General features: G+C 43.1%; 1 protein-coding gene across 1 annotated transcript in view; it reads left to right on the forward strand.

Moving 5' to 3' along the window:
• The first annotated feature begins 157 nt into the window (after nucleotides 1–157).
• trabd2b (TraB domain containing 2B) overlaps nucleotides 158–15,867 on the forward strand; it is a 63,182-nt gene continuing 47,472 nt past the window's right edge. The window contains exons 1-3 of the mRNA XM_028404777.1: nucleotides 158–384; nucleotides 494–630; nucleotides 2,921–3,490. Coding sequence (XP_028260578.1) covers nucleotides 517–630; nucleotides 2,921–3,490 — 684 coding nt within the window. The 5' untranslated portion in view covers nucleotides 158–384; nucleotides 494–516. The remainder of the gene's footprint in view (nucleotides 385–493; nucleotides 631–2,920; nucleotides 3,491–15,867) is intronic.

The raw sequence follows: 15,867 nt of genomic DNA on the forward strand, positions 1-15,867 counted from the left end.
ACTACAGGACGTCTGTAAGATCTGTTCCCCTCTATTTGTGAGTCTGCTTCGTGTGACTTTACTCACGCAAACCTGTCATCCCTCTCTGAACCTGCGCTCCCTCCTCCTAAAAGAAGCTGGTGTGTGTGCAGTGTATAGGAGTAGGGTGGGGGTACACTCAGATCGTCCCACCTCCCTCTCCTTTAGTCAAGACGCTCCAAACCCACAGCGGAGCGCAAACTCTCCAAAGAGTTTTTAAGCTCCTTCTTCAGGACTCCTCACCGAGTTGGAGGAAGGCAGGAAAAGTTGTCAACAAGTTTAACTAAGAAGCGGAGCGCGTCGGGAATGGCGAAGAGGCGGAATGGTCCTCCAGCCGAGCTGCACATGTGAGCCCAGAGGCCACCGGTAACTTTTTTGGAACTTCAAAGGAGACGGTGGAATAGGCAGCGAGAAGAGAGGACCGAGAAGGAGAGAGAGATAAACGTCTTTCTGAGAGCTGTCTGTCTGTCACTAGTGTCCTGTCACCTGAGACACGCGATGGTCCTCCTGCCGGGATTCAGCTGGGTCTTCCTGAGCGCTCTCCTGCACAATGTGGCACCCTGGAGCGCAGAGCGAGCGGGCAGACCGAGGCAGTGCGACGCACCAAAGTCGGTGAGTCGTGCTGGACACCTTCCAGAAGCGTGTGGGAATTTGCGTAAAGTTTTAAGATGTGGCTACATAACTGAGAAACACATTTAAAAATATCCAACACGCTCGTGATATGTGGTAATTTTTTGTTTATAAAGTGTAATAAAATGATCAGGAGGGCGCAGTAATTATAAAGCGGGCTTTGAAGGTTGTGGGCGCATTAAACCCTGTTTGTCTATTAAGGTCAAAAGCGCTAACCTTCATGGAAATACGCTTTTATTATGAAATATTAGATTATAACTATACACAGAACCTGCGTAAAACTGATAATAACAATAACAATAATAATAATAATAATAATATTGTATTAATTGCGGCAGCTGTAAGTAAAGCTATGGCCTTAGAAATAAGAGAGGTTGCCCAGAGAAACTGTAACCTCGCCAACCTCATGGCTGTTTATGTGACAAACGCCAGTGGGGAACACCCACGGATGACTTGACTTCATTTGGAAAAGTTTCATTGACCTTTCAGAAGTGATCGTGTTTCAGCACAACACATGGCCTATTAAAAGCACTTATCGGGCATATTAGTAAAATTATGGATGTGGCTTCAGCGCACACAGAGGGAAGTTACAGCAGCACAGGGACCGCAGCTCAGCCAGTGCGCCTGTCCGTCCGTCTGCCGGCCTCGAGAGTGTTAATGAAAATACTCAGTAAAGAAATCACATGACCTCAGAAGCATTTTTAAAATATGCTAAAATAACACTTTGCGCACTTTACTGTTATCATTAAAGAGGCGATTGGAGATAACGCGCTTTTGTTTCATTGTGTCACACACTGTGTACTTATATGTGTGCGGATACCGTATCAGTATCAGTGAGTTGACAGAGATCACTGAAGGCATCGCGCTCCATGTGATGTGTAATGCGTCAGTACGGTGGTCTCTGTTTTCTGTTAAGAGTAATTGACTCATAAAAATGAGTCCTGCGCGTCAAGGCTCTGCAGAAAAGTCAGCGCAGAGGGGATCTCACTCTCTAATAGACAACCACGACCACACTTTCCACGTCGAAAAATCTCCGTGTGTGTCTGCAGGCCTGAACTCATATTCGAAGGATAAAGTGCTGCACATGCGAAAATTCTCTATGCGTAAAAAAATATGATGCACTAATGCCAAACCTTTCCTGCTAGAGAGTGTGGTGATGGGTGGGCCAATGTGAAAATTGAGTTAGGAACTTAGAAAGAAATTGAAACATCTCAGTGCATCAAAGTCTTTGCTGCTCCGAAATTAAATACATCACTTTTGATTTATTTTGCCTAGTGGAGGACGGTGCCAGAAATTACTGAATGTTTATGGCAATTAATTATGATGATAAGAGAACATCCTACAGGACGACTTTTGGCTTCAATGTGAAACGTTCAAATGACAAAGACAGGGTTGGCAGTGTGCAAAATAACTGGAGCGCAGCCTCATTAAATCTTGATTAAATTTAAGAAGTAAACATTTTCTAAGAATAACTTTATTTTACAGTAATGGGTTTCATCCCTCAAATGCCTGATTACACTGTATCTCAGAAGCCAGAAGTTTAATATTGTTTATAAAACCTAATTCTTTTTTTCATATTTGAATAATGCCAGCACATGCACAGCACATTACAGAGCTCTTTAACAAGAACCATATTTTAAATGTAATAGAGCCTCGTGTTCATTTAGAATGACTGTGATTATCTAATTTCCATCCTGACATTGTTTTCTATAAAGATAACCACAATAGACAAACACTTCCTGTAATATAAAGCATATAGAAGGCTGTCAGCATCACATCTTCACGCCTGGTGTCCAAACATTCACCAACAAAAGTATCAGAGTGAGGTCAGAGTGGAGAGCAGGGTTCTTTCAGGTTTGAGCTTTTATGAGCTCCAGAGTAGTATATTTGCACTGCAGCCTTGAAAATGCTTCCCAGGCCGAAAGAGGCTTTGGCAACCCGAGGTATGCACCTCAACAATACACAGGGGTCTGTTTACAGCCCAGAAGGCCCCTCTATAAACTCCCTGCCTGCACCACAGCAGTAAGCCCTCACAGCGAAGCCCCGAGCTGACTACACTTCATACTTCCCCTGCCGTCATCTCAATATTTCAATCTTTAACTTGTTGACCTGCGCCTACGAGCTAGTAAACCACAATAGAGAAAAAAATGTGTCAGCTTGAATTAAAGGAAAGTGGAATTACTCTGACATGATGGTTCTGCTATTTCTGTTGCAATTTCTTTCTCAAAAATGTGGTACATATTTCATTTTTTCCTCTCTCTTCTTTCCTCAGCAAAGTGACATTAACTCTTTCCTGTGGAGAATAAAGCGTGCTCCTCCTCACCCACCGTCTTACTTATTTGGTACTATCCACGTGCCCTATACTCGAGTCTGGGACTTCATCCCCAATAGTTCCAAGCAGGCGTTCCACAACAGCAACAATGTTTTCTTTGAGCTGGACCTAACTGACCCACTGACCATCTCCAAACTGACCAGCTGCCAGCTGCTCCCACACGGAGAGAACCTGCAGACCCTGCTACCTCGAGACTTGTACCGCCGCCTCAAACGCCACCTAGACTACGTCAAGCACATGATGCCGTACTGGATGACTGCTGACCAGCGAGGCCGCGGCCTCTATGCTGATTACCTTTTCAATGCTATTGCGGGGAACTGGGAGAGAAAGAGGCCCGTGTGGGTGATGCTGATGGTCAACTCACTCACAGAATGGGATGTCAGGTCCAGAGGGACTCCGGTGCTGGACCTGTTCTTGGCTCAAGAGGCTGAGCGGATGGGAAAGACAACAGGGGCAGTGGAGCGAGTGGAAGAGCAGTGTCACCCGCTGAATGGGCTCAACTTTTCTCAGGTAAGGAACTTTTTTTTTTCATTTGATTCCCAAGTGTGTGCACAGCTGGAATAGCTGGAGAAAATACAAGGCCAACACAGGCCTGGAGGGGAAATGAGCAAAGTGTGAGAATTCTTTATCCAGGAGTTCCAAAGACAAGCAGTTTGTTCTTTATATTCCACAGTAAAAGTTAAGAGTATGTACAGATATTTCTCTGAAAGAAACAGAGAATGTGGGAGAAGACAATATAAGGAAAAAGAAGGGATGGGAACCTGTCTGCTGGAGACAGCTTTACGGTTATGGATGTCCCTCTACCTCACAAAACAAACACTCTCAACAGCTGAAGCTGCAGCATGGGTGTCAGGCTGAGCAATGCACAGGCCAAACACATTAAAGAAGGTGAGAAGAGTGGAGAGTTCTCTCTTTCATCAAGGCAGACTGTCTGTCTGGATCTCTGTGGTACTCCTGGACTCATACTGAAACAGGAGACTGAAAGAGTGAAACAACCTAATTACTTGATGAGCAAAACATGGGGAGTATATCCATCTTTAATTTCTGGTATGATGAAGAAGAAAAGAAGAGAGCGTGAGTCTATTTAAAGAATTAGTCTGTCAGAGGTCACTTAAGATGGAGGGTGGAGCGGGAGGTAGTGTAAAACTGATGTGATGAGCCTCGACAGCAAGATGCTCTGATGTATCTCGTGTCCTAATGCAACATTTGATCTACAATCAGAAGGGAAAGAGTAACCACGCGTACTAACAATCACACACATGTGCTATGCATGTACAGCACGCCACACATGAAGGCCAGCTGCAGGTGTGCAAAACTTCAGTGCAACAGAATCTGCGAGGGCCAAAGCCTCCATGTGACAGGACGGAGGGCTCCGGAGCTAATTTGAGAGGCAGCGGGCTTCCAGCCTCTCCTCTTTCATCAGCACCTCCTAACTACGCTGTCAAAGTCGCACTGCATGCCCTGCACATGCCGGAGAGCTTTACTGCCCCTAGAAATAAGCTCAGCACAGCATTCTGTGTTTCAGAGTAATGAAGAGCACAAGAGTTAATACCTTTGGAGGGCTTTGCAGGGGTTTGGACTTTTTATTATCCTAAGGCGTTGATTTCTCCTGTCTGTAATCTTAGTCTAACTGTTGCTCTGCATTTAGTGTGGCAGGCACCGCCTCTAAAAACAACACTGTTTTAAATTACATCCTAACATGGTTGAGTAGGAGCACTAGTCCAATTTTAGTAAACAGCCTTTCTGGAGATCTTTGATTCAACATTGAAAACTTTTCTTCCGTGAAAAGGCAGAATGCACCGAATTTATGACAGCCAGTAAAAGTTTTACAAGACAGGTGTTCAGATTCAGATAAGAGTTTCACTGCCATTAAAATCCAGTCAAATCATGAATAAGTTGAATTTCCCCCAATCTGTGTACGAGCACCAGATTTCGGAGCTTCCAACCCCCCCTCTTTGTTTCCAGATATATACGAGAACAATTTAGAGCCGAACTGAAACTGACATGGAAACCATTATTCTCAATTATAATAATTTGTGATATAATCTGAACACTATGGTTGATTGGATCCCTCTACGCTTGACTGTAACAAGGATGAGGTCAGACGGATGGATAGACTGAGAGTCAAAGAGAAAATGTGTGGGTGAGGAGCAGAAGAAAGAGAAGCGAAACGCCAGAGAAAAGGAAAGGCAGAGATATAGAGCCTGACTGGGGAATAGAAAGAGTGTTGAAAATGCAGGGAGACGGATGTGCAGCGTCTCACCGCTAACGCTAATCTGAAACATGAGCAAAAAGAGATCAGATTTGGGAAAGGGTCCAAAATCTTGCTGACCTATGTATTATTTGTTCCCAATAAAAAGTGGCTGCTCATAATATCCTGTAAGTCTGACGTCACTGAGAGACTCTAAGTAGCGTGATAGCTGGTAATTTATCACCTGTCACACTGCAGGTTTTTCATAAGCACCTGGTCCCAATGGTAGGACCGCGGGGAGACAGGTACTTTTAAGGCACTGTTTTTAGGTGACCCATGACCTTAGAGGAAGTTGGTTTTTGCACCAGAGAGAGGTTCAGCAAATACATCATCTTCTTTGGATGTGAATTAAGTGGAACATTGGTGGTAGTGTGGGAGGGACAGCAAGATGCCATTAGGGTCAAACAGGTCCTGTGTCTGTCTGAGGCCTCCCTATGGTGTCTTTAGATCATAGAGAGGTGTGGATATTTCTTTGAGTGGGTGTGGAAACAAAGGTAGGTCGTGGTGCATGGTTTTTCTCCAATGTTTTTGAAGGCCGATGGAGGCTGACAGCTGGGTGGGTCAGCTAGTATCAAATGCTTTGAGAGTGGAAAAAGGTTGAAGAAAGCTTTGCAGAAACTTCAGGCTGCATATCCATAGGTGCAGGAAGCTCTATTCTTTTCTGTGCCTTTTTCTCCCTCAACAGAACATTGAAAAGTTTACCATGACTTAGCAAGTTAGCTTATTATAGTAGATGGAAGGTGCCGCAGCATCACCACGATACAGATGATGCACTGCTTCCAGACCATAATGGCGTATCCACCTCTAGATACTCATCATAGGAACATGATGATGAAATGTCTCTACTGCAAAGCTGCTGTTGGGAAATCATGAGGGCGGCTCCAGCCTAAGCGCCTCCCTCATTCCCACCAAATAAACACCCATATTTATTTTTCCCAAGGTCACATTGCAGCCGGGGCCACTGGCCCATGACGAGGAGAAATTACATCATATCGGTGGCGCCTTTCTCCTGGGCAGGGGTCATGGGTCACAGTGGGAGGTGGTGGCGGGGCCACATGCAGTAGAGCGGTAAGGAGACTGCCAGTCTGCTGGGGTCAGTCTGGGCACTGCTGAGCAGGCAGCGCCCAGACTGATGGAGTTCCTAGCTCAACCTTTGACCAGGTTAAGTTTCCATTGACTCCTTTGTGTTACAATTTAAGAGAAAACCATGGCTAGTGTGGAGTGGTAGAGACAAGTGTTGTCACCTCAGGGTTCCAGAGCGGTGTCAGAGTACAGGTTTTAGAGGATGAGAGTCTGGTGGGTGACAGAATCCAGTTTCCACTCAGCAAGACACCATTCTCCTTCCAGTGAGGAGGTGGCCTGTTTACAGCTTCAGTGACAGTCTGATGTGTCTATTTCAATCAGTGCAGCTCCTGTACCATCGCTCTGCTCGTGCAGACTGAGGCTTTCTGCTGTGCTGACGCTGCAGCCTCACACATGCTGCGGTCACAGTGGGGCACTTTCAGGCCAGGAGTTGTGGCCAAAATAACACAACAATGCATTTCTTCATGGCAAGAAAATGTGCATGTGTGATGACATTCAGATTTTCCAATATATGCATGAATACATATCATGAAAAATACATGGTGTTAGAATAGGAACTGCTGAGTTTACATACCATGGTCATAAAGTGACAGTGTCTGGGCCAGACACATTCACATTCACTGTATTCACATTCACACAGTCTGTGTTTCCCATAAGTCACTTGTACTTTATATGATATTCAATTTGATTTGTGCTTGGTTTTCCGATTCCGACTGAACCTACTAAAATATATGGCCCTAAGATACATATCAGTAATTTGAAATGGATTTAAAAACAATAAAAAAGTAAAAGTAAAATACAGTGTATCCAGGGGGAATGCCTTTAACTGTGCACATTCAGAGTTTTCTGGCTGTGCATGGCAGTTACTTGATGAGCATTTATGGCGAGCAGTTAATATAATGCTCGGAGCCCAGAGTAGTGAAGGTCTGGGCAAGGGTTGCTAAGAGTAACAGCAGAAATGAAATCAAAATAAGATTCTCATGCGTCATATCAAATCATGCAGAATACTTTGCTTTGTGTTCTTTGGATTGAGTTCACCTAAACAGCACATCTTTAAAGGGAGGAATTAAGTAACATCCAACCTTAGCCATATCCAAATATTTACATTCAGTGACAGGCGTGTAAGTTTGGGTTTGAAGGGATGTGTTGGCCACAGACTCTGACTGATGGAAAAAGCAATTCTGTGTCTACACTCTGCTCTTGTTTCCTCTGACCTCCTCACTCCTTTTGGATCTCTGTTCCCCTCTTCTCGCTCCCTATCTTTCTCTCTGACATGTCCCGAGGCTCTGGCTGTCTCATTGCTAACCTATTGCTCATCTGCACACATACACATCAACACATGCACACACCGAGTGGAAAAAGAGGTGGGAGAGGGGGAGGAGGCCAGGGGGGAGGAGGAGATTACCTTTAAAGTGTGCTGGCGACGTGTATTCCCTCTTTAAGCGTGACATCTGAGGGTGTTTCACATCTAAGCTATAATTACCTGCACAAATATGTGGAAAACTGCAAGGCAACACGTATCAGGCCGATCATCTGGTCCTGTCGGCAAGCAGACGGCAGTCCCACTGTTGCACTAATGACTTAATAGGCCCCTTAATGACCAAATAGCCCGCTGCCATCCAGAAGCACTTAGACAATTATGCGCTGGCCAGAACTGTGCAGGCTGACGGTGGGATGGAGAGAGGCACTGAGGCAGAAAACAGTGGCACTGTGCACTTGACAACAGAATAAATCTCAATTCTTTTGCTCAATTTTGTGCAAGCAGTTGTGAGGGGAAAATGTTTCTTCAATGTGATTTAATAGCTGGGAGTAGATTTACAGTCCCTGTAAATCATATTCAGTGTTTATCATATATCTTGAACAGCTACTGTATACACCAGTCTCTGGCTAACAATTACAGAAAATTTATTTAGCATATAATCCTTATGGTATTATAGAGTTTGTTTTTTTCCCTAGAAAATAATACAAAAACTGCTCATTACTTATCCTGCAATATAACGGGAGGCACAAGGAGAGACAAAGACATTTTCTGTTTACCATATTTTACATTTTCAATTTTAAAGATAAATTTGAGGCTGAAAATAAATTATAGACATCATGCATAAAAATTTAAATACCTGAATGATCTTTATGACACACTGCTACTTTCTTGATTTACAGAACTGACTTCCTGAATTCCTGTGGAATTTATGGTACAGTTTAAAAGAGACCAAAAAATTGCCGTTAACTTGGCTTTGCAAAAGTCACTATCCCTGCTTCCCCCTTTTCCTAGGAACACATATGCTGAAACTAATAGCAGTCCACTTGCCTTTTGTTTGGAACTTCAATGGTAAATTTGTTACGTTTAACATACATCACTTTTTGTCACTTTTTCAGCGGTCTCTTCTTTCATCTAAAAAGCACTTATTAACTCTTAAAAAGCTGCCCAACCAAGTATCTATAAAGTAAGAACATTTCATACGTACGGCCAGAGTTCATTTACTTACGGTAAGATTTGCACCTTAACAAACGTTAATAATCAACAGTGAAAAATCAACTACAGGCAAAACAAGAAGCCTGTAAAACTCTGTGCACGTGTCTATAAACTCTCAGCAGTGTCTGTGAATCCAGCAGAGGTCACGCCCCCTCTCACTCTCAGTACCTGAGAGACCTGAGGTAATGACTCCACCACATTGTCACTGAGCACAGTGTCGCTGAGGTAGTGAGTAAAGCGTGCCGGGCGAAGTGCTCTTCCATACTTTAGTGTTCATTGTGCCAGATCCTTCCCTTACTCCTGCGCCCACATTCTCCCTTCGATGCAGAAAATGAGCGTTCCTTTCTGCTTAAATTGTCATGAACTAACGTCACTCTGTGGATTCGACTTCACTCACTGTTCTCTTCACTGAGGACCAGCGCTGCTAAGCACGCACCTAGAACTGTAGTCAGCTGCTGTATAATTATTTTGTCATCCTAACAGTGGAAAATGCAATAAATGGAGCACAGGTAAAGCATGTCTCCTTGCAGGCAGGTAGCCTTACGGAAACACAATACATTTCTCTTAGATATCACAAAGAAAGAAGCAGCAGTAAACTGGGGGGGAATGGAGGTTGTCTTCTATGCGATGGTGAGGGCAGGTATAGTTTCCAAGACAGCTGAGGTTAAACTCAGCCTGTCTGGGCCAGAGGCTGATTGATCAAAGACAGGAATGTGAGTGACTGATTTCCTCAGAGACCCAGTTGGCCCCTCTGGAATGTTGTTGTCTTTTAGGATGTCGCTGTTTTATAACCTTTGTTGAAGCAGGTTAAGCATACTAGACTCAAGGACCAGCATGTGCCTGCTGCTAAAATTAATGTTGGAGACACACATTATTATATCAGACTGTGTTTGGTGATTTTTATACAAAATCTTGGCCTTTTTATCCACCCGATTCTCTCTGCAGTCCTTTTGATTTGATGACATGACATTGTTTATGTCTTTTACTCCTAATGGACGGAAATCCTTCATCCATCATAGACTTAGTTGCTTGTCATTAAGAGAGGTGTATCAAGGATTTTACTGATAAATAGACCTGGCTAAATAGGGAAATGTAGAGATACTGATCATTATGAAATGAATGTGCAAAGGTAAACACCAGTACCTAACATTTATCTAACCAGACGGTGTGGCATATCAGTTCTAGCCAATGTGGGTGAACATGGAAAAAAGATTGCCACTATGTCAGGTATGCAACTTTCCATGCTGGACTCTTGGTGGTCTGAGATGAACCCACTTTCCGGTCTGCCTGTGACATCAGCCACACAAGCCTCTCACACCTCTCACACATTGCTGGCCAACGATCATGAATAGGTGGCAACGGAGAACAACTGTGTGTATGTGTGTAGTGTGATCCAGACTTGTTTGGGATTATGTAGCATTAGCAGAGCCCTTTCACTGAACCCAGTTTTAATGTGACCCATGCTTCTTGTCTGCCCTTGCTGCCCTTTCCCCATTATACACAACCCAGTGGAGTACTTCAGCTATGCTTACACCCTGCCTCTGCACCTTTAACCTTTCATTCTCACGACTGTGCACTAACTTCTATGTTTATATTGTAAATATTTTTTCTTAATTTCTTTTTATATATATTTTTAATAACTTTTATATTGCTTGTTTTTTGCACTGAAACTGGATGACGCTTTAATCTCATTGTACTTGTGTATAGTGACAATAAAAGGTATTCTTCTTCTTCTTTCTTTGCCCCCCTTTCCAAAAACAAAATACACGTTCAAGCTCATTTTCAGTCTCCCACTGTTTACCCTGCAAGTTAAATAATAAAGTTTTAGTAAGGCTTTTTATGTGTATTTATCCAGTTAGAGGAGCATAAACATTTTTTGGTAAACTGTGCATATTCACTAAACTGGCCTGTCATACACACAAAGACATCCAAAATGGTGAACAGTGAAGAAGGTAAATGGTCTGTATCTACATAGCACTTTACAACCTACTTACAGTCCTTTACACTACTTCACATTTACCCTTTTGTGCACACAAGCACACAAACATTCACACAGTAATGACTCAACCACAGGGAGCAAGTTAGGGTTAAGTGTCTTGCCCAAGGACACATCAGCATGCAGCCATGGCAGGACATCAAACCATCACCCTCTGAGCCACAGCCACAGCCAGTTGTCAGTTCTGCTGTAAAACCTTGAAAAACGCAAGGTGTTATTAGCAATTCTGCAAATACTGAATGTGGCAAGCAGCAAGTCCTGACATAAAGCCCGCCCAATTTCAGATAAATGGTTATGATTGGTATGATAGTGTGGAAATAGCTGCGAAGGAGAAAGATCCAAGACCCATTTCACAAAGAGAACTTTCTCACAGTGAATAAGTATGACTAGGAAGGTCAGAAAAATTGACCTTTGATGTTCTGGATTCAGAATGCCCTCACCTATTACATACATTACATTTTGTAATAATTAGCTTAGGAATTCCTGATTTGTGGCCCTTTAATCACTAAATTCGGATTCACCCTGCAGTCCAAAAATGGGGCATACTAATAACCTGAAAACTTGCTTAAACTTAATGAACACTCCTGGTCTCCTGCTTAGCCACAGGTGAGCCAGATGCGTATAGACTTTTTTTTTTCTTCATCAGAAGTTTTTTTTTTCTTTGCCATAAACTGAGCATGTCTCTGTGACTGATGTGAAAACTGCCAGTTAAAGCTCTTGAAACAAGGCTCCACTCGTAAACTTTATTTTAGAGCATTTGCACACCTTTTCCATTAAAGAGTATCTTTTAGCTGAAGCAAAAAGGGGAAGCAGATAGGTGGGGGAGTGCTAAGGGTGAGTGAGTAAACTCTTAGACAGGCAATAGGAGAGGCAGACAGTCATAAAGACAGGCAGGCAGCCAGGGGAAAGCAAGACAAGACAGCAATGAACAGAGACATGGAGACAGGAGACAAGCTCCAGCACCATTAACAAGATGCTCCTCTACCAGTACAAACAATTTTGCAGGGATAGATTACTTCAGAGATAAGTGAAAGCACAAACACAGAGCTTCACAGGTCTAACTGAGCTTAGTCACTAATTTGAAAAACGTTACCCTCTGTACAAACTCCCTTCCTCCCATCACCAGCCCTGCACTGCAGCCAAACTTCTTCCAGAAACACACAACAGAAAGGATCTGTTGAGTCTGTCCTTAACAAACACTCTTTGGCTGTTTTTCAAAAGCTCCACACCGTGCTAGAGTGGAGACTGCGCTGTTGAAGCCTATATTCAAAAACGGACCAGCAGCTGATCACCTGGATTAACATGAGGCCTTGTGTTATTGGAACCCTCACCACAATCCTTCAGCCCCTGATCAATGCATTTGTTTACCCTCAGCAGTTCAGGGGATTTCAGGCATTTGTGCATTTAGGCCTCTGTTTCACCTTTGAAATTAAAGTTCCCAGAAACCCCTCTGAGCTGGACTGACTGAGGGAGTGCCCTTGCACTTGCCCTCTGGATGACCCTATTCCTTTGGCTAAGGCCCAGTAGCCCTGTCTCTAACCCCCCTTTGCACTGCAGTTGAACATGACATTTTCAGTTCCTTGTAACGACACAGGCCTGAGTCAATTAGCCTTCCCAAATTTGGTTTTAACAAGATAAGTGGTTTAGTGAATACATGAATGGATGGGGATTATTTCTATTTTCTTTTACACTACAAGGTACATATACCACAACGGGATAGTGATTATAAGTGAACTAACATGAACTGCTGAACTCCTTGGCCTTTGTTCTGTCTGTTCTGTTGGGAAAATTCCTGTCCATTTGGTGCATAAAACAAATAAAAAAAATAAAGATAAAGTTGGCTGCCCTGCTGTTGACATGTGACCTGGTCAATCCCTACCACGAGAGAAAGAAGAAAAAAGAAAAGAAAGAAGAAAGGGGGTTATAAAAAAGAAGTGGAAGAACAGGGACGAGAAGAAGCAAAGAAGCAGAACAGACCCCGTGGCACTCAGGCAAGACCGGAAAGAGAGAAGAGGGAAAATAAAATTGTTCAATTTGGTGGTACTGGAGAGAGAAAAAACAACATTAATGCAGGAAGGCTTTCACGTTCTCCACTCGACAGTTTCCCCTGTGCCAAAATAAAAGACAACAATAAAAAAAACAGGATGCTGCTGTGAAGTTTCTCTCTCTTCTCTCTTTTTGGTTTTCCGTTATTTCCCCTCGTGTTCTCTCACATCACGGTCAATTTCACCTGTCATTCACCAAGTGCAGCTTTTTTCCTTAACACAGTTCTTCTACCTTTCCCAGAGCATACACTCTCTTGGCGTTCACTGGAACAGTTTAAATATAATATCAAACATATGGCAAAGTTTATGGAACGTAAATGAGATGAAAAATCAAATTTACTTAGCAATACTGTGGTCTCTGAGGGGTGCTGTTGTTTAGGGAGAGCCCGAATGATGGGCAGCTGTAATTACAGCCACAAACTGAGTAGGAGAGCTGAAGGTGGAGGGGATGGGATGACGAGAGCCCTGGGGAGAGGGAGCATGGGATGACAGGGTCCAACGGGACAAAAACAAGGGTGAGAAAAAGGGGCTCTCAGTGGGTGGCTCTTCTCTTATTTTTCTTCCTCATTCTGTCTTGTGGGTGTGCGTCATGTGACGATGTGTAATTGGCCTGTGGTCACACCAGAGTTGTGCAAACAGATTAGCAGGGAAACATGTCAGCCTGAGGGGCTGCAGAGGTGAATGTGTGTGTTGTGTGAATCACAGATGTGGGATTGTGTGGGAAATGGTTTGATGGAGTAAAGCTTATATTAATGGTGAGCAGGTGGGGCAGTTGACTTTGTCACAGACAAATTTGTTGTCGTGGGCGTTCAGGGAATGTGTAGAGCTCCAGAGCTGTGTTTATGCACAGCTCCACATGTATATTCAATTCATCCAGACATTAGACATCCATCCGTACACAGATTTTCAATGCTTCATTTGCATTCACTAAATTAAATTATGTGTGCACTCTACTCACATATTCCAGTGGTTCAGTGTGGTCTGGGGACACTTGAGGATACAAATCATGCTCTGAGTTAAAAGTCTGGCTATACTGCATCACTGCGCACACTGAACAGAAGCTCATTGTGGGATCAGCCTGGTAAACCTCTCAAAGCAAGTTTGGAATACACATCATCTTTTATCCTTTTTACTGTATGGCAGATTTGAGGAGTTACATAGCAAGCATGAAGAATATAAATTTGAAAATCCTACAGCAAAAAGTGACAGAAACAATGTGTAGGGTTTAGGTGTCAGAACATTTCTAGGCTGTGAAACTTCCTGACAACTTGTTGCCACTGTTAGATTATAGTCAGGTAACAAGCAGAGAAAAAGGTGATACATCATCAGCTCATTGAATAGCTGGTATCACTTGTAATTAGGTGTATGATGATGATAGGCAATGATTTCTTGTAGCTATGAGTTGGTATTACAGCTACATTAAGACACCTACATTATGCTGGCAGAAACGATGAAAATGTACAACCAGAAAACAAATGATGGGCCAATGACAGTCCTATACATGAATCTATTATATATTTATAGTTAGTTTCCCACCCAAACACGCTACATTGCAAATGTAAAAAGTGTGTTACTCATCAGTTATTTCTCCCATTACTAATGAATAGGTGTGCACCTACAAAACCAGCTGGTAGGTAGTGCAAGGCCCTACTGATGTCATTTAATGGGGTAAAAACAGTTCAGTCTTTCTGCTTAACTTAGCTAAAAGTCTTAACTTAAAACAAGCAGATGTGAAAGTGTGCTTAATGATTAATAACTAGTGTATTTTCCAACATGGTAAACTATTCTTTTAAGAGGCCTATGGGAACCACTTACAAATGAACATTGAAGAAAATGGTCCCATAAGCTAAACTAAACTGTGCTCCCAGCTAAACTTGACAACAGGAACAGAATGATGCTGCACTAGTGAGAATTCCTGAAGCTGTGCTGTGGACACAGACAATCTAAGAGTGTCAAGAAGAATAGGAGCTACAGAGAAATCTCATGGACATACTGTACCAGCCCATTCACTTCTGAGTTTAACTTGGCTGAGGGAAGCCTGTGTGTAAGCACATGCAGTTATTAGTTTCTGATGCCCCTGTCAACTCTGTGCCAAACCACCCGCCTTCGGCTAGGAACACCATTCCTAATATACCACCCAATGTGGGTGGCAATCGTATTTTGTCCTGAAAATCCCTAACCATTCTCTTTCATGGCTGAAAAGTCCCCTTTGATTCTGCAGGTGTCTAAAAGACAGAAGGTGTGTGTGTATGTGTGTGTGTGTGTGTGTGGGGGGGGGGGGGGGGGGGGGGTGACTGAACTGACTTAACTACATAAAACCAAATTAATCCATGTTTACTTGAACTGAAAACGAACAAGAAAAAGGTCAAAGTTCAACACAATCTTTGGCCAGGACTTTATGTGTGCCCACACCTTTTTATCAAACTGAACCTCCTGAACCTCAGCATCTGTGTAGTCTGTATATTAGATGTTAAACTGAATGAGATGTTTTTAATATCAGACAATATTTTATATGTTAAACTAAACGTGTGGTCTCAAATTGTGTACATTTTTCAAAGGGGAACTTGGTTTTGTCTGGCTGTGTCTTTATAGTTTGCTGCAGAATGTGGTTGACATCTGTCCTGGTTGGACCAGGTTTTACTACCCATTTCTGGGCGGATGAGGTTCTCAGCGTCTTGTCAGTGTGAAACTTCACACTATCTGATAATATGAAAAATATGGACTAGTCCCAGTGTGTGCCAAACCATGTTCTGGATCGGCATGCAAATCCTGTGTTTTTGATAGATTTTTCTGCTGTAGATTCTCTCAGGTAATAGTGTCAATGCCTGGAGCAGCTGACAGAAGCCTGACAGACATACAGTGCAGGCATGCGTGCCATTGTTGACAGCCAAAACCTAGATTTTTGTGAAAAGCTCACAGAGAGCTAGTGAGTATTGGAATGGAAACACAAGTCTATTTTACCGGCTTGCCAAAATGCAAAGGGGAGAGTGCATGAGAGACACAGAGAAAGCAAGTCAGAGAGAGACAGAGAGAGAGAGA

Source organism: Parambassis ranga, chromosome 4 (genome assembly GCF_900634625.1).
Source record: "Parambassis ranga chromosome 4, fParRan2.1, whole genome shotgun sequence".
Classification (NCBI taxonomy): domain Eukaryota; kingdom Metazoa; phylum Chordata; class Actinopteri; family Ambassidae; genus Parambassis; species Parambassis ranga.